At 32.4% G+C, this 26545-nt stretch overlaps 2 protein-coding genes across 3 annotated transcripts; both read left to right on the top strand.

Moving 5' to 3' along the window:
• Positions 1-315: 315 nt before the first annotated feature.
• Positions 316-16348, top strand: LOC132754393 (cell death abnormality protein 1-like). Of its 2 annotated transcripts, none has more exons than XM_060745013.1 (8): positions 316-573; positions 3607-3658; positions 4024-4890; positions 7386-7494; positions 7844-7890; positions 8056-8109; positions 14086-14145; positions 14308-16348. In XM_060745013.1, the coding sequence occupies exons 1-7, from the start codon at positions 556-558 to the stop codon at positions 14142-14144; spliced, it is 1206 nt and encodes a 401-aa protein (XP_060600996.1). In that variant the 5' UTR covers positions 316-555; the 3' UTR covers position 14145; positions 14308-16348. The 2 variants fall into 2 exon arrangements, with proteins under 2 accessions (XP_060600996.1, XP_060600997.1); XM_060745014.1 differs by having other exon boundaries at positions 317-679.
• A 7180-nt stretch (positions 16349-23528) lies between these two features.
• LOC132754395 (uncharacterized) lies at positions 23529-25867 on the top strand. The gene is made up of 3 exons (XM_060745017.1): positions 23529-23902; positions 24170-24310; positions 24731-25867. The coding sequence occupies exons 1-3, from the start codon at positions 23653-23655 to the stop codon at positions 25174-25176; spliced, it is 837 nt and encodes a 278-aa protein (XP_060601000.1). The 5' UTR covers positions 23529-23652; the 3' UTR covers positions 25177-25867.
• The last annotated feature ends 678 nt before the right edge of the window (positions 25868-26545 follow it).

The raw sequence follows: 26545 nt of genomic DNA, 5'->3' as shown, positions 1-26545 counted from the left end.
AATAGACAGACTAAAATGGTGTAGGACCTGTTCAAGATTTAAGTTGCCTCTCACAATCAGCGGTTAGATACTATAACGATTTTGGATTTTAATTTAAAAAAAAAAACAAAATAAATGCAGTGTATTTCATATCTACGCAACGCTTTTTTCTGTCAAATTTGGTAATACAAGGTAGTTCACACATAAACAAACAGTTTATAGCAAAAACTCTCGGTATTGTGGGACACTCCTCTTTATGAAATATCTATCATATTGAAGACACCTCCTTTAAATTCGATATTGATTTAGATTTTAAAAACTTCATCATTGTTGACAAAAAACTTTTCGGGTTAACAATATCATTTTGTTTTATCTGAAATGAGACGAATTTATACGAGATTATTCATTTCAATGCAATCCATTATTTTCCCACACAATTTATATGCTACATGTAATCTTATCCTCTTATATTTCTTTTATATTATGTATCGTTTTAAACGGTGATGATCATAATTAATCTAAACCATAGCACAAGTGGCGCATGTTTTTACATACTTTGACGACGAAAACAAGATAATGAGGAACTTTTATCTGGTAGGTGTTATGTCTATTTCAGTTAGCCTTTTACGCTCTGCTCAACGCACAACGGTACACCCTTGTCCGTAGCTTCTATGGTGCGCTTTGACTTGGAAAAATGAAGGTAAGCGCTTTTATTTTTTTACCTCGATATGTTTTTCATCAGAAATTTTTAAAAATTAAAATCTTAGTTCGAATTTCCTACTAGTTAAGAATTGTCATGTAATTGAAATATATCTAACAAAAGCCCGATTGGTTTCGTTACAAGCCTCGACACATAATAGATTTTTCTTGTACAACATTAATCAAAGATATGACATATATGTACAATTTACAAAGCAATACAACACATGCATTTAGACCATAATTCTATAATATATGAATCATTTAATTTTCTTTCAAAACATTTCCCACCATACAGATCCGGTGAGTGCGTACCTTGGCTTTTTTGAGTATACGCCGAGTTCAGGTATTTAGCCGAAGGGTCGCCAGAGTCCTATGTCCTGTGTTATAATCAGGGATTTAGGGGATATCTTATCGGTGAAATGACATTTAATTGTACTAGTATTGTCTTTTTATAACATAACGTACATGTATTGAATGTCTGTGAAATTGTACAAAGTCATGAAGACTAGCGTGTACACTGTCTTAAATAGTTCATTATCTATTAGAAAAACAAAATATAGCCTATCAAGATGGGTTTTATTTCTTTCTTTAACAAGTTTTTTTTTCATTGTTATTTTTCTTTTGATTCATCATAACTTAACACGAGATATGATCAAGGAAAATATCGCTTTAAAATGATCTGAAGGACAAAAGTACAAACACATCAGCTAAAATATTTTAATGTAACAAAAAGTTGTCGCATTCACAGCTAAAATTTATTATCGCACGATATGCAAGGTCAATAATAAAATATTTTTAAATGCGTAATAATTGTTGTCTTCTCAACTCTACTCTTATAAATTTCATTTGAAATATTTAAAAAAAGTTATTTCATTCTCACGCACATAGAAGAAAGACTCGCCAACTAATTATCTAAAGTCGGCGAAAATTATAGAATTTTATATAGCTTGAAATTGTTCCCATCTATGTTTTATATGTGTTGATGAGACTACGTATAATACAGAATATATGTCATTGTTTGCAGAAGAATGTAATTTATTTCTATACTCAATAAACAAAGACAGTAGCAATAACTTTAATATTTTGTAAATATTCTTTTAACGAACCAATAAACAAAAGTTGAGTATGGTTTGTGACGATAGATGTGGATAATGGTTGGCTGCAAAGACTTGATTAATAGGGTCCAATTTATTCTGCACAATTTGAAATAAATATAAGATGAATGAATGTTGCTACTTAAAAATAGCAACATGGCTAAGAAGACTGTCGACAGTTAATTTATTAGATAAGATGTATAAGTATGGTACAGATTATACAAGAATACAATTACATCAAGATTTAAATCCTTTTTGAAAAGGTGTGCTTTACAGTTTTTATTTAATTTCTTCAAATGTAGAAGAGAATTCTTGTAAGCAAAGTTACTCAGTCATTTTATGATTAAAGTTGCATGATCTAGTGTTTGTTATAACAGATGGGTATCTAGGGAAGAAATATTTTTAGGGGACCGTATCAATCAAGAAGGTGAATTTTATACTTGGCAAGATTTTATTAGTTTTTTCAATATTAAAACAAATCATTTGAAATATCAATGTTTTTTTCCACATTCCTTTAGATTTGGCTATTATAAATAAAGATAAAAAAAGGATGCAGATCTGTATAAAGAATGATAAAAAAGAAGGAAGAATATATATTTTCATTGCTAAAATGGAAAAATTATTCAATAAGTTTGGTGATATGAATAACTTGAATTACAATTTAATATATAGTAATGTTTTACGAGTAACAAAAGACCCAAAATTGTTCTGGGGCTGTATTCATAAAGCTCCTTAGTTTCTAAGGAGCTTTATGAATAGCAACTAAGGAAATTCTTAAAAAGTAAGGAAAATCTTACGTATTTTAAGGAAAATCTTAGAATCCAAGGGAATTTTATCCCTTATGAGCTTTATGAATACGGCCCCTGGTTTCAATACAGAATCAACCATAGAATTTGAGCTACAAACTATATTCTTAAAAAATGAATATTATTAGAGAAAATGACTGTACATTATGCCAACATGAGCCAGAAACTTTAATACATCTGTTTTGTAATTGTGAAAGTATATTACAGTTTTGGCAACAATTAAATCATATATCAAAGAAAAATGTAATATAAATTTCACTAATTGGAGTAATTTTGATATCTTATTTGGGAATATTAATATAAACATCATCATAAATAATGTTATATTGCTAGCAAAACATTTCATATACGCCTCCGTGGTCGAGGGGTTAGAGTCGATGACTTCTAATCCAGTTACCTCTCTGGCGTGGGTTCGATCCCCGGGGGATGCTTTGGTAGTTTAGCACGGAGGAAGGTAGTCTAGTACTGGTGTAACTCTCCAGGAACGATGTTTAAGAAATTACCCGCCTAAATGACTGAACTACTGTTGGGTAAAGGCGTAAAATGAAACAAACAAACAGGTTGAAAAAATAAGGCATTCAAGAAACAAATAGTTTCTATATTTATACCACTGAAAGATTCAGTGTTTCAATATGAAAAATTTGTACGCTCATGAGAAATGTTTAAAAATTTAGTAAGTTAGTGAGACTGTTTAATTATTAAAATTATTAAGTAGTAGACACCCCTTATTGAATAATTAATATTATTATTACTCCACTTTCCTGACAGACCTTCCATCAGTGACCTTTACTAATATTTAGAGAATTTCAATAATTTGGAAGTAAATCCTCTAAGAAATAGTATACTGACAGAGAGTACTTTGAAGGAATAATGAAAATGGCACAGTGGATATTTTGTTTCTTTTTTAAATGACAAGTTGCAAAATTAATCGAACGGTTTTCGTTCAAAATATAAACATACACATGATACTTCAGTTCTGTTTGTGATTATTTCCTTTAAATTGTAGAACAAACTTTCCTTTACAGGTTATACATGTTATTTGTGTATGGATTTTCCTTCGCAAATTATCGGCAATAGGTAAGTGTTCTTATTGAAATAGCGTTTAATTTCTCTCCATATACAATTACCGGTATATTTATTTAACAAATATACCCCTTAAATGCCGGTTTGTGATTTTGTAATATTCAGAAATTCCCAAAATATGTTTTGCTTTAATGTGTATATATCAGGGACTTTGCTATAAATGCAAATGAATGTTAGTCTTATTCATATTGTTAATCATTAAAAAATAAACATAATATAAATGTAATGTTGATTTTTTTTTCATTAATTAAAATGACACTTGCATAGCCCTTCATTTCCTATGTGAGATAATATTTTATCATTATTACGAAGCTGATCATATGATACAAAAAATGAATGGGTGTTTTCATTTCTTACAGTAATTGATGAAAAGTGCAAAATAGACTGTGCATGTTGTATAGATAGAGAATGTGCACCAGGCAAATGGTTTTGTAATGAATGCACGTTAGGCTGTATTGATGGTCATAGAGGTGGTCGTTGTTATGAAAGATGTACGCATAACTGTACAAAATGTGATAATCGCGCAGATACGTGCACTGCGTGTTATGGTGGATATTATCCAGGTCCTGTTGCAGACTGCACATCAAAATGTTTGCCTGGATGTAAAACATGCACTTCCGGTATCAATTGTACATCATGCAAGGACGAGTATTACAACGACAATGGTCGAATTGATTGTAGTTATCGCTACTGTCCTGAAAATTGTTATTGTGAAAATAAACAGTGTGTGTCATGTAAGGACGGATATTACGATACCAGTAAGTCATGTAATAGTTTATGTCCAGGTAACTGTATCACGTGTTTGTCGGATACTGATTGTGGATCATGTAAGGATGGATATTATAAAGGTTACCGGAACGACAACATAAACCCCCGTTTGTTTACCGACTGTACAAATAAATGTCCAGATAACTGTGTACGATGCTTATCATATGACAGTTGCTCTGTTTGTAAAATAGGGTTTTATGGAGCAAACTGTGAGAATACATGTTCTACTGGATGTACTACAAACACTTGCGATATACTGACAGGAAATTGTAATTGTTTTTCTAATTTTGCTGGGGAAAGGTGTGACAAATGCGAAACCGGGAAATATGGAAATTTATGTGATCAACAATGTCCTATGGGATGTAAAGGAAATGTGTGTGAAAAAGATACCGGAGATTGTACAGACGGTTGTACTTTAGACAGGATCATTGGGGATAAATGTGATATTTGTCCGGCAGGTTTGTATCATAAAAACAATAATATGCCTTGTTTTGTTGGTTATAATAATCAACAATGCGAAAGGGGGTAAAGGTTTGTGCTGAAAAAGATATATTTTGTATTTGTTCCTTTCGAATAGATGGTGATCAAAGCATAATAGAATTGAAAATCTGCGAAGGAATTTCGAAAATTTTATGCAATCGGGATATAAACTTGAAAACTTCTTGTAATTGAATATATTGTATAAAGATTATGCAAAGTGAGAATGCGATTCAATTTCTAATGCTCATCTAATGACTTTTACTATGGGCAGAAACAAGCTTCTTGTTTACGCTGTTACTTGATTCCTTGATAGGTACCTTAATTACTCCACAGCTCAGACAACTGGGGCGAATTTTGTTGTACTGGCTTTAAAGTGCAATTTTTAGGTCCGAAAAGAGGAATTTTATTTAACATTATTTCTTACCTGGCATTATTTAATGATTTTGTCTCGCCCTACATTTGACCCGCTAGCTATGACTCGCAAGTGAAAATGTTTTTTACCCTTTTGATTCATAACTTCGCACCGCAAATAGGAGGGAGATTTTTAATTTCTAAGACATTCTTTTCTGAGGTAATTTGATTGTTATTTCGCTGCAAGTTTATCACGTCAGAAGAACAAGTGCATGAAATATAGAACGTACAGGAATTGCAGACTCGGAGAAACACCAAAGAATACTCAAAATGGCATGTTTTCTTCGGTGATGAAGACACTTGATAAAACATTGTCTGCGTTACCAAAATTGGAAAATATTTTCGAAATAAATTTTAGGAATTAGAGACTTAATTTGCCAATCGTTTACATGGTAGGTCATCTGACTTTTGTGGAAAAGAGTACTTACAATATATCAAGGAAACATATTTTTGTAGATAATTCTATATAATATCAAAAGATCAATGTTAAAATTTGTATTATGCGATTAATTAACTGTTTAAAACAATTTTAAAACAGTTATCGAAATTCCTGTGTCTGAAATACATAAAATAAGGTAACAGTCAGTAGGTAATTGTCCTATACATATACTTATGTATCATTAGTCCGATTGATTGAGTCTGCTCATGGACGTAAGTCATAATAACAAGCTACCGTCCATGACCCCCTTAGCTTAAGAAGAATTAAACATTTGAACTTAAACAAAGTGAAAGTTTCAATTTAGAAACAGTGTGTTTTCAAGAAACATTCAAAGCGACACGTCGTGTCAATTTATCTCAAATGAAAAACTAGGTCACAGGAGCTAAAAATAGAAAAATACTTTTTTGCTCTTAATATCCTGAAAATTGGTCTGAAAGTTTCTTTTGATGATTCCTAGGTGAAGTTTGTTATGAGTCACCTGGAATCAAAAACTACCCCACACCGGCCAAATATGGAAAAACTTAGTTAAAACTCTAGTGGTCACATTTTTGACTCAATCATTATCATACTATGCCTGGATACCTGCCTTAGTAATTGCTCGGATGAGTACGTAGATGGGTCTTCTCTGATGAAAAACTAGAAGTACATATATAGGTCACCTGGGGTCAAAAAACTACGTCACACCACCCAAATATGGAAAATCCTTGTGAACACCCTGGTGGTCTCATTTTTGACTCAATTGTCATCAAACTTGGTCAGGATGCTTTTTCTAGGTAATTGCCTGCATGAGCATGAACATTGGTCATTTCAGATTAAAAACTAGGTCACAGAAGCTAAAAATAGAAAAATCTTGTTCGCACTCTAGTGGCTACTGTTTTGATCCATATATCCTGGAAATTGGTCTTGAAGTTTGTTTTGATGATTTCTAGATAAAGTTCTAATATGGGTCACCTGGAGTCAAAAACTAGGTCACATCGCTCAAATATGGAAAAACCTTGTTAACATCCATACGCATTTTTGACTCCACTGTCATGAAGCTTGGTCAGGATGCTTGTCTAGGTTATTGCTCGGATGAGGTCGATGGGTCAGGTGAGCGATCTAAGGCCATTTATTTTATTCTGTTTCAGACGTTGTATAAAGCGGTCGATTCACCTCTTGAAAAGAAAAACATTTTTTAGAACCTTTGTTAAATGCTCCATTGACTTTTTTGTTTTAGAAAAACTATTCTTTAAGAAGAGGTACATGTAGTAATTTTCACAGATTAAAACTAAGGGGAAAATGTTCAAATGCTCAAAAGAAAGAAGAAACTTCGAAACCTATTTATAGCTAGTTTTCCACAAACATGTAATAAAGTATCTATTCTAAACAAGAACTTATCATTTTCCTAACAAATTTAATCATTATGAAATAAAATTGTTTGCAAAAAGTCCTCACAATGCAATCGAGTTACTTCAACTTTTATTTCAAAAAGGATAATTCAAAATATTAAAGTTGCATACGAACAGATTTTAACCCATTGTGGTCAAAATTAGGGTCGAGATGAAATCCAAAATATAACTCAGGTAAATATCGAGTATTAATACATGTTTTACATCAATATAATCTTAATTTTAAAATTAACAGAGCAGCGGGAAAATACTTCCATTGTTGTGCTTGGAACTCTTTTTGCTGTGTCTCTAATGGGTAATATCTTACTAGTGACAGGTTTGGTTCTTCTGAAATATCGCAAAAGGTAAAGTGTAGAATTGCTTTTGTTTAAATAAATTTTGAAAACATTACACCACATGAGTGACATTCGAATGTATTTTTAAACTAGGGTACTAATTGAATTATCCAAACTTTTTTTTAACTTAAATATTTGTACTTTTTTCGGTACTTTTTTGCCAATTACTTAAAATTTGAAATATTTGATAGGCAAAACAATATATGTCATGTACATGATAAAGTAAATCAGTTTAAATTGAACATTAATCTCATTTTATACCATCATCTGCAGCAAGCAAACGCAATTTACGGAAGAGAAGTATTAAATGAAACACAAATTTTGGTAACACAGACATTTTATTAAATTTATCTTGCAGAGCAACTAACCATGACAAGAAGAGAGGACAAATGTTCGAAAACTCTGGTAAACTGTCGTGTTTTTACTGTTACGCTGATAACAAAATCTTATTTGGATGAGTAAAAGTGTAATTGCCATAGATTTGATTATTTAATCATTTATATTTTTAAATAATTGTAATGAAATGCAAATATAACAAAATGACATTCTAGATATTGTTTGTTATTTTAGGCATTGACTTGGAATGGGACAATGTACCAAAGAACACTGATGGAACTCCAAAACGTAATTTCTTTTTATATATTGTTTGTTATCATTTTTTATGCTGTAATTAGGTTAGGTATTTTTATCACCTCCACCTTCTCCAAACAAAAACGAGAGAACCATTTAGTCAAAAGCTATAAGATTTGACAAGGAGCTTGGTAGACAGGTAGATGTTCTCTATTGATTTATACGTAAAAATGTTAAAGGTGGCATTGATCACTAAAAGCTTGTCCAACAAATTGCTAAAGAATGCTTAGGCCTACAGTCTAGAAGTTTGTGTGAATGGTGGTCATGTTTATATTGAGGTCACCCTATCAAAGGTCACACTTTGGCGTGGTTCCTAACATTTGGTTTTTAGGTCTCCATGTCTAGTAAAAGGCCTATTGACATTAAGCACGAAAAGCTTGGCTGGACAATAACTAGAGAACGTTTTGGCGTTAAGCGAGAGCATACTGTGATGTGTCCTTCGGTCCAGACGTCACCTTCTTCTTATCCGAGCAAAAACTAGACAACCTTTAGGTTTACAGATTTGGTGTGGAGGTTGGTCATGGCTATGTGACCTTTTTTTGGTAATAAGGTCGTAGGTAAAAAGGTCTCAATATTTTTTAGCCCAACAATCTTAATTATTGATTACTGTAGACAAGACAATTTTATATTACTAATTTTAGTAATTGTTATTTAGTATGAAATTGAAATGTGTACAGTTTGATTCATTATTATGAATAATATATACTGCTCAACTTTTGTTTAGGACCATAAGTTATTTTTTATTTTATCACAAGTATAAGACAGATTTCTTTCCGATTTTTGAAAATTCTGCTTCATCCCTGTTTTGATATAATCTCCCCGACATGAAGTCGTGTTGACTAATCTGTTACAACTCGTCTATGCAGCACCCGAATATTTTTATGTTTTGATGGGGTGTACAATCACACGTCTTTTATTACTAAGTATACGGCGACACTACCGGCTTATTGTCATACAGTGGCTTTCATTTCTTACATCTGTCACTTCGATATGACAAATGCAAACTTTAGGCGGCATTTGAGAGAAGCAGAATTATTGAGGGATGTTGGCATGGTGCAGCAGGGGGGCACCTTCCACCAGGTTGGTGCGGCACTTGATGTAAGGCACACTGTCATCACCAGAGCCTGGGAAGAAAATCGGCTACATGATACACGCGTCAGGAGGCATAACAGCAGCTCAAGATTGGTTTTTGGTCGTTCAGGTACGTCGTGAAGGTTTTCGAGAGCAACGAAATGACCTTGCTAATGCTGCGGGGGTTCTTGTTTCCACGCGGACGTTACGTAGAAAGCTGCATGAAGGTAATTTGTGGTCGAAAAGACCTTGTACACATCCCCTTGGCGCGTCGATATCGCCAGGCTCGTTTGGAATGGACCATAGAGTATGCACTGTGGAAATTGCAAATTGGAGACACGTTCTGTTCACTGATGAGTCCAGATTCTTCCTATACTTCACAGATGGCGTGCTAGAGTCTGGAGAAGAGCAGTTGAACGGTTTAAGGCTGCAAATATTGCTGCCTTTGACCGCTACAAAGATGGGTCAGTTATGGGTTGGGGAGGCATCAGCTGTGGTTGACGAACAGATCTGGTTGTGGCAAATAGAGGCAGATTGACAGGTAATCGATACATAGACGACATCTTAGTTAGGTTGTATGCTGGACCAGTCGGCGATCAGTTTATTGTAATGGACGATAAGCTCGCCTCGCCCCCTTATGGCCAGGGTGGTTCAGGTCTACCTAGAGAGGGACTGGCCAGCTCGATCACACTTAAATACAATACAACACATGTGGAATAAGCTGCAGGTTAGAATTTCAGGTCGTCAGCTACAGCCCAGAACCATCCGGGAGCTTGGAGCCATGTTAGTCTAAGAATGGACAGCCATACCCTTTAGAACGATCGGAAACTAAATACGGACTATCTGGAGGCGCTGCCAAGCTGTCATTCATAGTCACGGGTCACACACACACACGGTATTTAGTCTAAAACTGTAAACAAAAAAACAACAATTTTACAAATTTGGAAAACACGCTGCACTTTCAAAAATCTCCAAGAGCGGGAGTCATTCCCTTCTTTAGCACAAAATCAGTGTAAAACTCATTTATAGGGTTAAATTTCGTCCTTCAGCTGAATTGATAAAACAGTCAATCAACATTAAAAACTTTTCGCACGGCTTCTATAAAATTATCCTAAAAAATATTCACACTCAAACATATGGTGCTTAGCAAAAGCTGAGAATTACAGATTTTATACGAGATTTAAAGACTGAAGCATCACCTGATTACAACATTTTGGTATATACTGTATTTGTTTGTTTGTATCCTTGGGTGGCACACAGATAGAAGAAGATTTATGATTGCAGTACGTCTCGACTCCAAATTGTAAAAGAAATATAAAAATGTATTCTCTTTTTCAATTTAGAAATTATCTTTCCATACAGGATATCAACCATCATTCAAATATTTCAAAATCTTTAGATACATACAGGTAAAACAGTGTACATTCTGCTTTACTGCCATCAGAATATACCATCTTAATTGTCAAAACTATTGACTTCTTTCATCCTGACACCTTTCTAGATCGGGACGATAGCTGATAATCCCGAATTCTGCATTTCTTTTGCTACACAATACTTCAGGTAGATATGTCTACAATACAATACAACAAAGCATGTGTCTTTTAAGTTGTTTGTTATTTTCCTATCTTAATTGTCAAAAGATTTTACACACATAAGCTGTTTCATATTTTTTTAATATCTTTTGTACGCTCTGAAAGCAATACCATCTCATTTTATCCGTTAAGAACAAAACTATAATCATAGCATACCAAAATTTATTTTCGTATTTCTTAAATAATGATATTCCTTTTATAAGCTTGATATTTTCTTCCTCTACTTTTTTGACTGAATCGCTGTAATTCTCTTCAATGACTTTGACAAAATTTATCGAGCTATCAGAATTTACAGCACATGCGGAGAATTCAGCCGAGTCTTGAATGATAACTTCTTTCTAAACAGCATTGCCTGCAATTCGCTTTGCGGTGCCTCCGATTCCATAACAGGATGCCAAAAAAACTGCCATGATGACTTTATATTTTTAGACATAATTATTCATGTAGTGGAATATGATCTTGTTTCAATACTGAATGGTAGGAGAATCAGTCCAAAAATGAAAAGTCTGAAGATTATCAACATAGTCTTTTGTTAACTCGATGACCTTATCTGTGATTACTGTTACCAATGATGCATTATAACCACCGGAACAAAAGCCACACGTTTATGCTCAGGTCCGTCTGAAATATTTTTCTATATATAAAAGTTGGTTGAAGTGTCACATCGAAACTTTTCCAGTGAGCACTTTGAACTTCCTCCATTGTTTGCCTACAATGATTTTTCTTCAAAATCCATCTGGATAAGTGCGTGCATTATTAGTCTCTTCTCCTTCATCAGCTTTAAACCTTTAAATTGCTTGCGGACTCTATCTAAATAACTAGCAAAGTCATAATAGTCTTGTTTGATTACCGCTTTGAAATATATCAACAGCACGCATTTTCTTTCGAACGTTTTAAAATTTTAGTCTCTTCCACTATTTCTGAAATTTCACAATCGTTGCAACAATATTTTCAAGAAACATATATCAAGCTATTTCTGTTCTAAACGTCCCCATAAATTTATGAGGACTATTAACTTAAGTGATCTTTTAATTCTTTAGATATCTTAGTTTCAACGCATAATTCTTATTCGTTCTGACAGAAGCAAACACTCAAAGTTGAAAAAGTCGCATGAGTTATAGATAATATTTTTCTCCGATAGAAAGTTGCAAGTGAAATTATGTATGCATATGCAGTTGGGAATTTATCATGTTATTTGTATATTTATCATAGCATACGATTAACATGCTTTTGCTCTTAGTTTAAGCAACTTTTACAGCTTTTCCTGTACCAGACAATAATCTCGAATTGTCTCCTCTTTTAAGAAACTTCTTGATGTTTTTGCTTATATGACTGGTATTACAATTTTTTGGTCATTCAGTGAAGCAGCCTCCTTTATATTTTCAGACAAGCATTCTGCAAACACTCATTTCTGTTTGATCAAGGGAGCTTTTGTTTGTTCTATTCCATTGTATTCTTATTGTTTGTTTTTCCTCTTTGGTGTCAATGGTTTTCGTATGTCTTTCTGTTGCTTTTTAACGCTATTCTATTTAGTTTTTTTTCCTTGCTGAACTGAGTTTCCCTCTCAACGATTTATTATCTTCTTCTAACCGTTCGTCAAGTCTATATTGTTTTGCACTCATTCCCTACGACTTGAATGTCGACTTCTTTCAGGAACATAAAACTTCATTTTCACATTCAGTGGACTCATGTTGATTACTGTTGTGCTGCTAAGACCGTTGCAATCTTCCGTTGTTGTGCTTACACTGTCATCATTAACCCTAGATGGAAGTGAAATTGTTTTCACCAGTTTTGGTTCCTACTTGTATGTTTCACTGTGTGTTTTCTTAAGTGGCCGCTTGTGTTCTTGCTCCTTTTCTGTCATATTACTATATCAAAGATAAATACATTAAGGTGAACTATTTTGGATCATTAAATTCAATCTTTACAGAGAATTATAACCTCTGTAATAATTTCTATCAAGCTTTGTTTTCTTAACATATTGAGAGCATTTTGACTAAGTTTTAAAAAGAAAACAACATTAAAATATTCAATTGTTAAAAACTTTACCCAGATAACGCAATGCTAACACTGGATCATGTTTATTTTTTTCATTTACATGCACATTTTATTCAAACCAGGTAAAAGTCCCCATTTATAATAAATGAATACCCATTTTCCTCTTTACTGATGTCACGTACCTGTTTCACCTCTTGTTTGGTATATATCAATATATAATTACTTAATTTGGAGCTACTGAATTTCTACTTGGTCAAATCCGTCCTATTTGGATAGGAATACACATGAAAGGTGATATATGCCGGTCATTATTCTAAAGGCATGTATAATGATAATAATAATAGTAATAATAACTTTCATTTTGAGGAGGTAACTTAAAGCACACAAAAAAGGATGCATTTTTTAACAGAATCAAAATTTTATAATTGTGGGTTCTAAAATTGAGGTGAAAATCATATTTTATTTCAGAGAAAGTCTTTAGATACAAAATTAATTATTTTTCATAAGACAAACTGTTTTGGTTCCCCTTTTCTGATTTATCATGATTTGCTTTGCTTAATTCCATATGGTAGTAAACTATTGTTTTGTGTGGTTATCTTTTGTAAATATAGTAAGTCTTCACAGACACATCTTAGAAAGGGTCAGTATACGATGCAACCCACGTTTTTTATACTAAAGACAGCATTGTATCAGTTGAAACCTTTATCTCAAGTTTTTGAATTTGTAGAAGTTTAGACTCGTCTCATTGATATAGAAGATATTTATATACTTTTATATCTGATATATTCCATCAATATTTAATAGTACCATATCTATTGAACATTTTTAATAGGAAACATTGACTTCCTATGCATTTTATTTTATCTAAATTTTTCAAATGAAGGTATCAAATTATGAACCATGAAGTTCATAAAGCAAAGTATTTATTTTTTCAGTGTTGTTGCACGATATTATCATTAAAACAGTACATGACAATGTGACGTTAGCAAAATAAAAAATTACAGCAAAGGAGGCAATTTATATTTGCGTTATCAAAGTGTTGATGAAAATCACCGAAAAAAGTTATCATTGACTTATTTAAATGTTATAATGCCTTTTTGTGTTAATCCCTATTTGCATTATTTGAATTTTTTCTATTTGATATCATACAGACTTATGTAAAAAGTTCTTTTATAATTTCAACATTAAAATTAAGTAGAGTTTAGATCGTATTTCATTTAAACATTTAAGGGTTGCAATACTGGGACAACTTACTATTAAAAAATGAAGTATGTTTTTATGAATGTTTTAAAAAAATTTTCAGCATCAGCATCAACAAGCGACAATAGGGTAACATCGCGCGAGTATGAGGACCTTGGAGACGCTTAAGGTATTTGTAACTTAAACTTTACATATGATAACTTGCGTAGAGATTTAATTGTTTATAATAAAAAACGATTGTCACAAAGAAATCAATATTATTCTGCATTGTTAATTGATTTGATGTTAATATTTTGATGGTTATTTTCATTTATGTCTTGTCTGTTTACAGTTATAGAGCAGGAATATGGGAACATCCAACCAGACGATTAACTGTCATGACTGATTAATAACACGTGATATAAAATTTTATTTCTACTAACCATACAGAACGATGTTTCTGCTATGATGAATGTTTCTATGTATTTGATTATTTGATAAGTGTATCATAACTCAAAATTAAACTATCCATCATCATGTTGTGAAAGGACATCAATTTTGCTCCAATTATTCAAATCTTGTCAAAGTTTGTTATATACCATTAAATATAATTTGCTGTGTTTGATGCATTCTTTATTTTAAACTCTCCCTTTCCTTATGATTATCAAAAGCCACTAGCTTCGTTGCAAATATTAGATGTGAACATTATTCATACATTGATTTACCTATTTTATGTGTTATTTCGGAGTCATTATAAAATCTTTCTTTTTTAATCTTATCTTTATATATCTTTATCAAAGGAATAAAACAATATTATTTTATTGCCCATTAAATTTAGTGGAAACAGAATATCATTTCTTATTAATATGCCCAAAATATCACAAGTTACGTAGAAAGTTTTTTAAACAATATTTTTGTAGATGGTCTATAGTGTAGAAATTCGAAACACTTATGACAAGCACAAATATCATCAAAACAATTTGTTATGTGTCAAGTTATCTGTATTATGCATTTAAAGAAAGGACATAACTTTAGGTTTTAGCCTTTTAGTGTCCGTAAACACTCTTTTTTCCTTATGCAGACGGGGGAAAGGGAGTTAACTATGACAAAAAATGCTTAGTACATTTGACGGTTATGTTATCTTAGAAATATTAATAATTGCCGTTAAATGTCTTTTTACATTGTTTAAGTACATTTGTGTCTCACATGTATAAGTATGTTTATGCAACATTTGTCAACTTAAATTGAAAAGTTACATGTTCATACATTGTGTTATTCCTAACCTTTGTTTATACTTGTCAACAATACTTCTCAGCTTACTTACTGTAACTTATAACACTCTACACAACACTATATATATGAATTAATAAGTACTATATCTCAATTTTGTAATGCTTCCATCAATGTCATTCTTATTGGTTTCACTACTTTACCTTATGATTCTAATGTATCAATCTTTAAATCAGTTCAAAAATATATCCGAGATACAAAACGATTTTAGCGTACTTAAAACCAGAGATGTCTTAACATATTTGACGTTTACTAGATTATGCATCTTAGTTCCTCGTTATTGTTCCATCATTGTTCATCCATTTCTTCCTTCCTTTTTCTAATATTTTTTTTCAATATTCAGTGTATATCTATTGTGCGTATCTAATAATATACAGATGTAAGCAACCAAATAAGATATTATTTTGCTTCTTCTTACTTAATTCTAAAACGAAAAAATTACTAAAATATGTGTTTGTCTATTTGTACTTTTTTGTGAGTTGCTTTATTCTTCAATCATTTTTTTCTCCTTTTTACTGATGCTCTTACATATGTTACATTGTTAAATACTTAACTCTTTACTATTATGTAAATGTCTTTGAATACTTCAACTAACCGTTGTGTATGATAATGCCATGAACTGTGTTATTGTAAACTATTATAACTGGGGGAGGACATTCATAAGCTTTATAGCTTTCTCCCAATTCCAAAATGTACTTTGTAAATATTGTTCACTTGTTAAATGTTTTGTTGAATAAATATGTTTAAACCAACACTATAATATATGAATTGTATGACTATAAATTGTATGTATGGAAGTCTATGTTTAATAAAATATATCTCATGTTATATGTTACTTTATGATTGATTATTTGTATAATTAATTAATTTAACATTTAATCAACGATATGAATACCGAATCTTTCTCATGATTCATTAACTCATTTGATACCTTATACGAGATTTCAAATTTACATTTTCGTTGTCCAGGTGCAAAAAATAGCAGCGTTAATGTTTACGAATGTATTTTTACACGTACTGAAAAATATGTTGACTGACAATTTTATTACGGAATGTATAATATGAATTGATAATAGCCAAAGTTTGACTTTGTTTAGAGAATTTAAATAGGACCTAGAGTTATCAGTATATCTCATGAAAATAAATAATTTCAATCATAGACAAATAATACCAAAAATAACGATGTCGTTGCATTGTCTTAATATCGAACATGGAAGACATATGTGACACACTAACAATTGGAGATGAACACCTTTCTGTTCTGGGATGTAACATTTTCAATGATCTATGCATGGACTATATTCCTAGATTTTATAGGCAGAGACCTAGTATGATGAAATTTGTTGAACTTATGGACACAGAGAACAAACGATTTCTTCATAATATCGCATTATACTTGTTAAAGTCATTTAAAAAGACATAGTTATTAAACCGTGATTAAAATACAACCCCTCGTAAATATTATAACAAAAATGATTTATATAAGAAAAGGTTTGCCATGAATTGTTTGTAAGTATATACTGTTTGTATATGCGTGTATGCTGTATCATGCATACAACGCAATAAACCTTCTGTTCTGTTTTGTTTTGCTAATTATACATATTTGTATTCATGAAAAAAATTAGAAGAAAATGAAAAAATGAATCTTTTTTTCCGCTGTCTTCGTTTAATTGTTACATTTATTTTTACGTATTTTGTTTTAAAATATTAGCAATTTATAATTAATGCACGTATGATGTATTTGATAATATATGCATGTATACTGCAATGATCTACGATAATAGTCAGACCCTTCTGTGAATTTTGAACTTATGTACCATTATTCCATGTGTATAATAATATTGATAATACATTTTACACAATCTTATAAACATTTCCGTTTTAAAAGTTTATGAGTATTGACATGTCAAATGCATACTGATTACACAATATATATTAATCTTCGATAGATTTTCGATAAGTTCCGTGAGCAATACATTACTTAAATCTTCCATATTAATTCTCGTAAGCTTTACTGACAAACCCGAATTGGGACGGAATATTTAAATGAGTGCTATAATGTATTCATAATTGACAGGTCAATAAAATCAAACTATGTTTATGTAAAAATTGATCTATTCAAAAACAGGTTTTATTGCATGGCTAAAAATAGTGTTTTTTGGGGGGAAATCCACGTCTTGATCTACGGAATATGTGATCAGATCTACTTAACAGAAATAAGTAGATCTGAATTTTAATCAGATTGGTCTAAATATTTGTGATAAACAATAATCGCGTCAGAAATACAGAAATATACGCGAAAGATTTCTCACTAATTTAAAGTGTCCAACTACAGTAAATAATCTTCTTTACGGCAACGAACATCTCTCTTCTGATGAAAACAAAACCCTCCTTCAGTATGTCCAAGAAATTATTACACAATCGAAGCGATTTTGTAAGAATTAATATCAGTGTGGATAAACTTGGTCTTTTCGTACGCTCATATTTCCTTACATGTTAATCTTAATTAATAAAACTCCGATATATTCAATCATACCTTTCCTTACATTCTTCCTTTCTTTTAGCATTTCACCATAATTTACCTTAGTTTCTCTTTAGTGATAATTCAACAATCAATTTTTCTCTTATTCTTTGTTGTACATTCAAAGAGCTTACATCTAACCGCAACATTTTTGTATCTTTATCTTGAAAATTACTTTTACTGGAGAGGAATTGAAATCCAGTCTGAATTACATTGTTGTGCAATGTTTGTAAATGTCATTTATGTACAATTTATTGAATAAATAAAGTTTAAACTAATTGCGTCGACGAAAAAAGAAGATTTTATGTATGTTATTAATAGAAATTTATAGTCGTGTAGCTTCATTACTAAATCTATTGAACTTTTTAAGTAAAATGATATTATTTGCTTATGTAATTTTATCCTATACTGTATGTATTGAAGTAAGGATATAAATAAATGAACGGTTTATTTATAACGCGATCATACCATACCTAAATATAGACAGTATCGATTCACAAATATATACGCAAAGTTAAACCACATTTAGTCGAGTGTCGGCATAGTCGAGTATGGAACGCCTGGACTGTCTTATGTGTAGAATGACTGATATACATGGTTAAATGTGATTATGTTGAGTCCGAGATACAATATGCTGGGTCAAAATCCCAATATACTGGGTGGAAATCCAAATGCGCTCAGTTATTGAAGTGTAATGTTGTGTGCTGACTGTATTTTATTCAGTCAAGTCAATGTATTGTCGGGTGCATAAGTCGTTATGTTCAGTTCTTAAAACAAACAGGCATGTGGTAACACAATTATGTTGAGTTAAAAAGATATGTTGTAGGGTATGACAGTTGTTATGTTCGGTTGAAATAGCTCTTCTCATCATGTTCAACCATAAAAATAAACTGTTAAGTGGTACTATCATTTCGTTTGGCTGAGGCAGTGTATTATTGGGTGATCCTTTTATCATTTTCAGTTGAAATGACATGCTGTTGGGTGCTTTATTCAGACTGTTCAGTCGTGAAATAGAACTGTTGAATAGTACTATCATTATGTTCAGTTCAGATGATGTACTGTTCGGTGCAGAGGTCATTCTGTTAAGTAGTGAACACAAAATGTTGTGTGATACCGTTATTATGTTCAGTTCAGATGATATACTGTTCGGTGCAGAAGTCATTATGTTCAGTTCAGATGATGTACTGTTCGGTGCAGAGGTCATTATGTTCAGTCCAGGTGAATTACTGTTCGGTGCAGAAGTCATTATGTTCAGTTCAGATAATATACTGTTCGGTGCAGAAGTCATTATGTTCAGTAGTGAACACAAACTGTTGTGTGATACCGTCATTATGTTCAGTTCAGATGATATCCTGTTTGGTGCAGAGGTCATTATGTTCAGTAGTGAACACAAACTGTGGTGTGATACCGTCATTATGTTCAGTTCAGATGATATTCTGTTCGGTGCAGAAGTCATTATGGTCAGTTCAGATGATATTCTGTTCGGTGCAGAAGTCATTATGGTCAGTAGTGAACACAAACTGTGGTGTGATACCGTCATTATGTTCAGTTCAGATGATATCCTGTTTGGTGCAGAGGTCATTATGGTCAGTAGTGAACACAAACTGTGGTGTGATACCGTCATGATGTTCAGTTCAGATGATATTCTGTTCGGTGCAGAAGTCATTATGGTCAGTAGTGAACACAAACTGTGGTGTGATACCGTCATTATGTTCTGTTCAGATGATATCCTGTTTGGTGCAGAGGTCATTATGTTCAGTAGTGAACACAAACTGTGGTGTGATACCGTCATTATGTTCAGTTCAGATGATATTCTGTTCGGTGCTGAAGTCATTATGTTCAGTAGTGAACACAAACTGTGGTGTGATACCGTCATTATGTTCAGTTCAGATGATATACTGTTCGGTGCACAAGTCATTTGACAATGCGCTGAGTGGTCATACAATTATGTTGGGTTCATTCGGATTTCTTCGCGTCAAACAAGATGGCGGGCGGGAGCAACTAATTTCCATAGGTCACGTCGAGGCTAATGACCACTAAATTGCCAAAACAATTACCTATTTGAGTCACACATGGCCACAGTATAAAGAACGTTAAATATAAGTATGGAACCCCCATTTGAGACACACATGACCACAGTAAATGGAACATTATATATAAGTAAGTGTGGCCTAATAAAGTCAAACATGGCCAAAGTATAAAGAAAATTCTTTATAAGTAAGTGAAACCTAATTGAGTCACATATGGCCACAATATATTAGACATAATGTTTAAGTCAGGGAAATGTATTTGAGTCTAATTTTATTAGGCTACCCTTACTTATATATAATGTTCCCATATACTTTAGTTATGCGTGACTCAAAAAGGTTTCCCTTACTTAAACATAATGTTCCATATATTTTGGCCTAGTGTGACTCAATTAGGTTTCCCTTACTTATATAGAATGTTCTTCATAATGTGGGTATGTGTGACTTTATTGCGCTACCTTTACTTATATCTAATGTTCCATATACTGTGGCCATGTGTGACTCAAATAGGTTTCCCTTACTTAAATATTATGTTCCATTTATTGTGGTTATGTGTGACTCAAATGGGTTACCAACAAATACATTTTAAGTCGTATATGCTGTGGCCATATGTGACTTTAATAGGCTACCCTTACTTATATGCTCCATATACTGTGGCCATGTGTGACTCAAATAGGGTTCCCTAACTTGAATATGATGTTTTATATTTTAAATTTCGTTTGCTGTGTCCATTTGTGACTCTTATAGGTTACCAAAAAGATAAATTTTAAGTTTTATTTACGGTGGTCACGTGTGACTTTAACAGGCTACCCTTACCCATATTTTAAGTTTTATATATACTGTACCCATTATGACTGTAACAGTATAGTATAGTCATGAATTAACTAATAAATACCCATAGGGTATTTAAAAGTCCAATTTATGAAAATAACGTTCTTAAGCCCCCCGATAATATTTATAGGGAAGAAAATTGTTTTGGCAATTTAGTGGTCATTAGCCTCGACGTGACCTCTCCCATCTTGTTGCCCGAAAATATCCGAATGAACCCAACATAATGGTTGTATCACACAACAGTTTGTGTTCACTATTGAACATAATGACCTCTGCACCGAACAGGATATCATCTGAACTGAACATAATGATAGTACCAAAAAACCACTGAACATAACGACCTATGCACCGAACAACACATTGACTTGACTGAAGAAGATATAATCAGCACACAAGATAATGATAGTACCATTTAAGATAATGATTGTACCATTTAACAGTTCTATTTCACGACTGAACAGAAGGAATAAAGCACCCAACAGCATGTCATTGCAACTGAAAATAATAAAAGTATCACCCAATAATACACTGCCTCAACCAAACAAAATGATAGTACCACTCAACTGTTTATTTTCATGGTTGAACATGATGAGAAGAGCACCAAACAGCATATTATTATAACCGAACATAATAACTATAACACCCTACAACATATCTTTTTAACTCAACATTATTGTGTTTCCACATGCCTGTTTGTTTTAAGAACTGAACATAACGACTTATGCACCCGACAATCAATGACTTGACTGAATAAAATACAGTCAGCACACAACATAGCACTTCAATAACTGAGCACATTAGGATTTCCACCCAGCATTTTGTATCTCGGACTCAACAGAAAGACATTTAACCAGGTATATCATTCAAACTTAACATAAGACAGTCCAGGCGTTCCATAGTCGAGTGGTTACTTCGCTTTGAATGGTTCAAAATTTGTCTGTCACACAAACTTATGCGGGTTCGATTCCCGTATGAACCACTGACGCTAACTGGCACTTTTTCTCTTTCTTGAGTTGTACATTATCATAAACTGGATGACTTATTCACAGCAAACCTGCATGTTTTCGAAATGCTTAAACAATAATTGAATAATTTCAATTTAATAATTGACAGACATAGAATTATGAATTTTACCTTTTTCTCTCTCAAATTATAGTCCCCCTCAAGAGTATTATACAAAAAAGAGTAAAATGAAAAAAAATCAACAAATGAAAACGGAAAAGATTGAAAATCAAATACTTTATTTTTGATTTCTTTTCTATTATCAAGACAATTTTGTTCAATTTATAAAATCATTGTTAGTTGTACAAATGAATGATAAACCTCGCTTATTAGATAGGTTACAAACTTAGTACGTAGATATTTATTAAGGTTAAAACACACATATACATAATACAAACACTTATGCAGTTTTATATAAAAATATATTAAAACAAAATAAGTATTTCGGAAGTTTCGGCTTAAAAAGTCAATAAAATCAGTTTATTTATTTGGATTAACTCTATTAATAACTGTTCAACCCCTTGTTTATTAAGTTCGTGAATAAACTTGGTCTTTCCGTACGCTCATATTTCCTTACATGTTAATCTTAATTAATTAAACTTCGATATATTCAATCATACCTTTCCTTACATTCTTCCTTTCTTTTAGCATTTCACCATGATTGACCTTAGTTTCTCTTTAGTGATGATTCAACAATCAATCATTCTCTTATTCTTTGTTGTACATTCAAAGAGCTTACATCTAATCGCAACATTTATGTATTTTTATCTTGAAAATTACCTTCACTGGAGAGGAATTGATATAAGTATTGTTTTACTTGTTTTCCAATCCAGTCTGAATTACATTGTTGTGCAATGTTTGTAAATGTCATTTATGTACAATTTATCGAATAAATAAAGTTAAAACTAAGTTCGTGTAAAAAGCTTGAAAAAAACGTATTGAAAATGTTGTGCAAATTGTTGATTTCTCAACATTTTTTCTGTTATAAATTTCAGTTTCTACAATTCCGGTTTTTTGCGTTTGTGTGCCTTTTAGCCCATTTTATGCTCTTTATCATCGCTAAAAAATGTTTATTCTATTTTTTTTCCAATGCAAACTTATTACATTATCTCTACCAACATGCTTATTGAATGCACAAATTTGCCAAATAATACTTATTTATTACATTACTTTTAAGTCATGATTAAAGTTACCTTTTTCTGAAAAAAGAGTCCTTATAATATATATGCGTTTGTTCATAAAAATGTATGTTAATCCGAAACTGAATGGTAAATTTTGTGTAAATTGTGCAATCATGTGTCTTTTACGTACAAAACTATACTCTGTCGTTAATTTTTCAATTCCATACAGTGCCCATTATGGTGGTTATTCTTTCAAAAAAAAGGAAATTCAGTTCGCAATTTCGTTAAAAAAGCATAAAACATTTTCGAGTAGAATTGATAGTTATCCTAGCATAATTGTGTCATATTCTGCTACCTGATAATCATAATCAGAAGTGAAATACCTTATTTTTACATGCTTTACTTAGTAAAAGAAATAATGTAGTTTATTTGAGTTTTGAACCAGGCACATGTTTATATTATTCCTTGCTATTTTAAGAAAATTATGTCGTTAAGACATACATGTATATGTATTTGAGTTTATACTGTTTTCTTATCAACCCGTTTGGGTATAATACAATTTTTGTTTCGCTAAAAGTGGTGACTGTTTAATTGCATTTACAGGAACCGAGAAAATTCACATAATACCAGTCAATATCATTTTTCTGGGATGGGTTTTATTTATCAGAGTAAAGAAAACAACACAAATGTAAAGTTTTATTGCTAAGCATAAACACAACGGCAAAAAAACAATAAATTGTTAAAATTTAAACCGCATCACGTGTCTCATTGATGAGTAACTATAAAATTAAAGCTTGTAAATCTTTAAAGTTAGATTTTACTCTAGATGGGCATTTAGATATATTGATACTTTTCGCGTGATCTTGATTTCAATATTTTATTAATTAAATACAATCGGTGTCAACATGATGGCAAGGAATAGCGGACTAACTATTTCTTCAATGAGCCTAAAAATTGGTACTCTGTTACTATTTGCTGGATTTATAATTCACGTTGTTGGATTTTCGATTGCGAAATGGGCGTCTCTGAATATGTCCCATTCTAGTAACTGGCTCAGCTTGCAAACGTCTTACCATGTTGGATTATGGGAACATTGTGCCTGTGTAAAGATAATCGGGAAACAATGCAAATGTTTAAGGAGAGACGGAGATCAAGGTTTGTATGTAAAGTATATATCTAAAATGTAACGTTTTGAAGACCATTTAATAAGATGAAGAATATTCCTCAGATTAATGAACACCTGTATCTTTTAAACATACAAAGTGCTGAGTATCAATGATAAGCCTATATTATCAATGGATGCCAACGATTTTGTATATAATATACTTCTTATTTTCTAAATTAGTATATTATATCCGGTATTAAATTGTTTATTCGTGTTCTAAAACCATTTGTTGATTAACAAATAAACTCTATTTTAAGCATGGTTTAAAGCAGTACAAGTCATGGAGACTTTGGGTCTAATTGGATTGGTTTTTACTGGAATCATCTGTTTGATTCTTGTATGTTGGAGACAAACAAAGGCATTGAAGAAATTGAATATTTTCTCGATTTTATGTTCAAGTAAGTCATTGTACAACTTGCAAAAACAATCTAATATTTATAGGTAAATATTTACGCGAAATCACACTCACAAATAAACGTGCAGGTGCGCACGCATTGCATTGTGAAACTAAAGCAATATTTTCTTTACAAATATACACTCCTTTGAAATCGTCTGTACTACACTTACGAAATTACGTTGTTATTAGGTGGTTTTTTTTAAACCGCCATTCAATGTATTAATCACTATAACCACAACAAAATCATTATTCATTTGTTTTATATACCTTTGCTCTATTTTGAAATATAAAGTATAATTCGTTTCAAAATGAGTTTTCTACATGTTTCGAAGTCATCAAAAACTGTGTAAACCACATTTGACGAAATACAAATATGCTAACAGTTTGAAATATTTTTCATTCAACTTACATTCCATTGTAGGTGTTTTCATTATCATCGGATTAATTATATTCGGAGTTGAAAACGCAAATAACTTTAATGCCCTGGTTGAAATTATCGGCGCAAAAGACACAGACGGAAAACCTGGCACATCCTTCTTCTTATGCACTGTTGCCGCAGGAGTATCCTTACTTGCATGCTTGCCTCTATTCTTGATTGACCTGAAAACTCAAATACCAGAGTCTACAGACCCGGGACACCAAATGTATCAGTGGACTGTGCAATACTCGAGTCAAGGTCATGTCATGAGTGTGTCACCTCATCAGGTACATGTTATACCGGATGTATCAGGTCAGCAACCACAGACAAGTTCTGTGCCAGCATACGGACCTTACAGTGTGCCTCCACCGTACACACCACAAGCGTCCTGGGGATATAACACGGCTAGTCCTCCGCCACAGCCAGATGGTATACCTTACAAAGAATAAGAAAGATACGGGAACATGATAACGTTTTAGAGAGACCTGACGTGAAAATGAACATTGTGAAATTCATACAATAACTTATGCAATTCTTTCACTAATATTTACCTTTTTTGCATAGGTTTAACATTGTACGGTGTCAGTCTAAACACATTTGCAGTATATTTTTTAGAGTATATCAGTCATATTTAATGAAATTGCACAATTAAAAAGGTCCCGCCTGCTGGCGCGTAGTAGATATTTTATCGTTTTGCCCAGGGAAATCTACTGTGTTGAGTGATATAACCCTTACATTATTTCAGTATATGAATAACATTGTTTTTTATCTTCAACAAATACCACTTGTTTGGTGGACAGCAGTGCACTTTAATGTACATTTGTAATTGTAAATATGTTAAAAATGTGCTAGAGTTTAAGTAAAACTTCATGATTATTTTCTGGCTCGAAATGACGAATGAACTCACGAAAATATTAGTATAAAGATCTACACGAAATTTTGTGAAGTGCATTATACTTAGCCCAATAACCTCGACATTCCTGCATCATATTTGAATCTAAACACAATTCCATCGATCTCAGCACAGTAACTCCAATATTATGTACGTATTATGCTATTTGTGTGTTATTTGGAAGGACACATCCAACACACATATAAGTTATAAACTAACGGTGAATAGTGTAATTATCAAGCTAGGGTAGTGTCCTATCGCCTAAGCAAATCAGAAAGTTATTGCTTACGTGACTGTTAAAGAAGTAGATTTTATAAGGAAGGGAATTTATGGGAGTTTCGTCGCACCTATACTGTAAAGCTAGGTTATATCATTTCATCCCAGTTAAACGGACATAGAAAGCTCTAATGTGTGCCTTCGTTCATTATTTAAGGCGCAAACGGCCAATTGAGTAGAACCACCGACGTCCCGTAAGCTTGTTGGATAGTTTCAACGCATGAAAACAATCTGAAACCCCTGACGAAACTCGAGATGAGGGGCAATGATTTGAATTCAAAAGCTTTAATCTGTTGGCTTCAGTGGTTGCTAATTTGTAATATGTCGGTGTAACATGTGACCATCTACTATTATTGTTCGAAAACTTTTGACTTCCCCACTGCGAAATATATTACCTTACATACAAATAATGCGACGCTGTTTTATCATAACAATCAAGCATTCTGGTTACCAATTTACGACAATCATATTTCTCGAAAATTATCAATAAGTTCTCAGATTCATCATGACATTATGAAAAAAAGGTCATCGGTCAAATTATGACTCAAGAGGGCCAAAATTCTTCGCAAGGGTAATTTTTATTTGTTTGGGTCGTTAGAATAATGTGGTTTTCTTCAGGCCCTTTACATATAACTTCACCGTGGCCGAGG

Source organism: Ruditapes philippinarum, unplaced genomic scaffold (genome assembly GCF_026571515.1).
Source record: "Ruditapes philippinarum isolate M1 unplaced genomic scaffold, ASM2657151v2 ctg1619_1_1_1_1, whole genome shotgun sequence".
Classification (NCBI taxonomy): domain Eukaryota; kingdom Metazoa; phylum Mollusca; class Bivalvia; order Venerida; family Veneridae; genus Ruditapes; species Ruditapes philippinarum.
The sequence above is the reverse complement of the archived record's forward strand: the minus strand, read 5'-3'. Positions and strand labels throughout refer to the sequence as shown.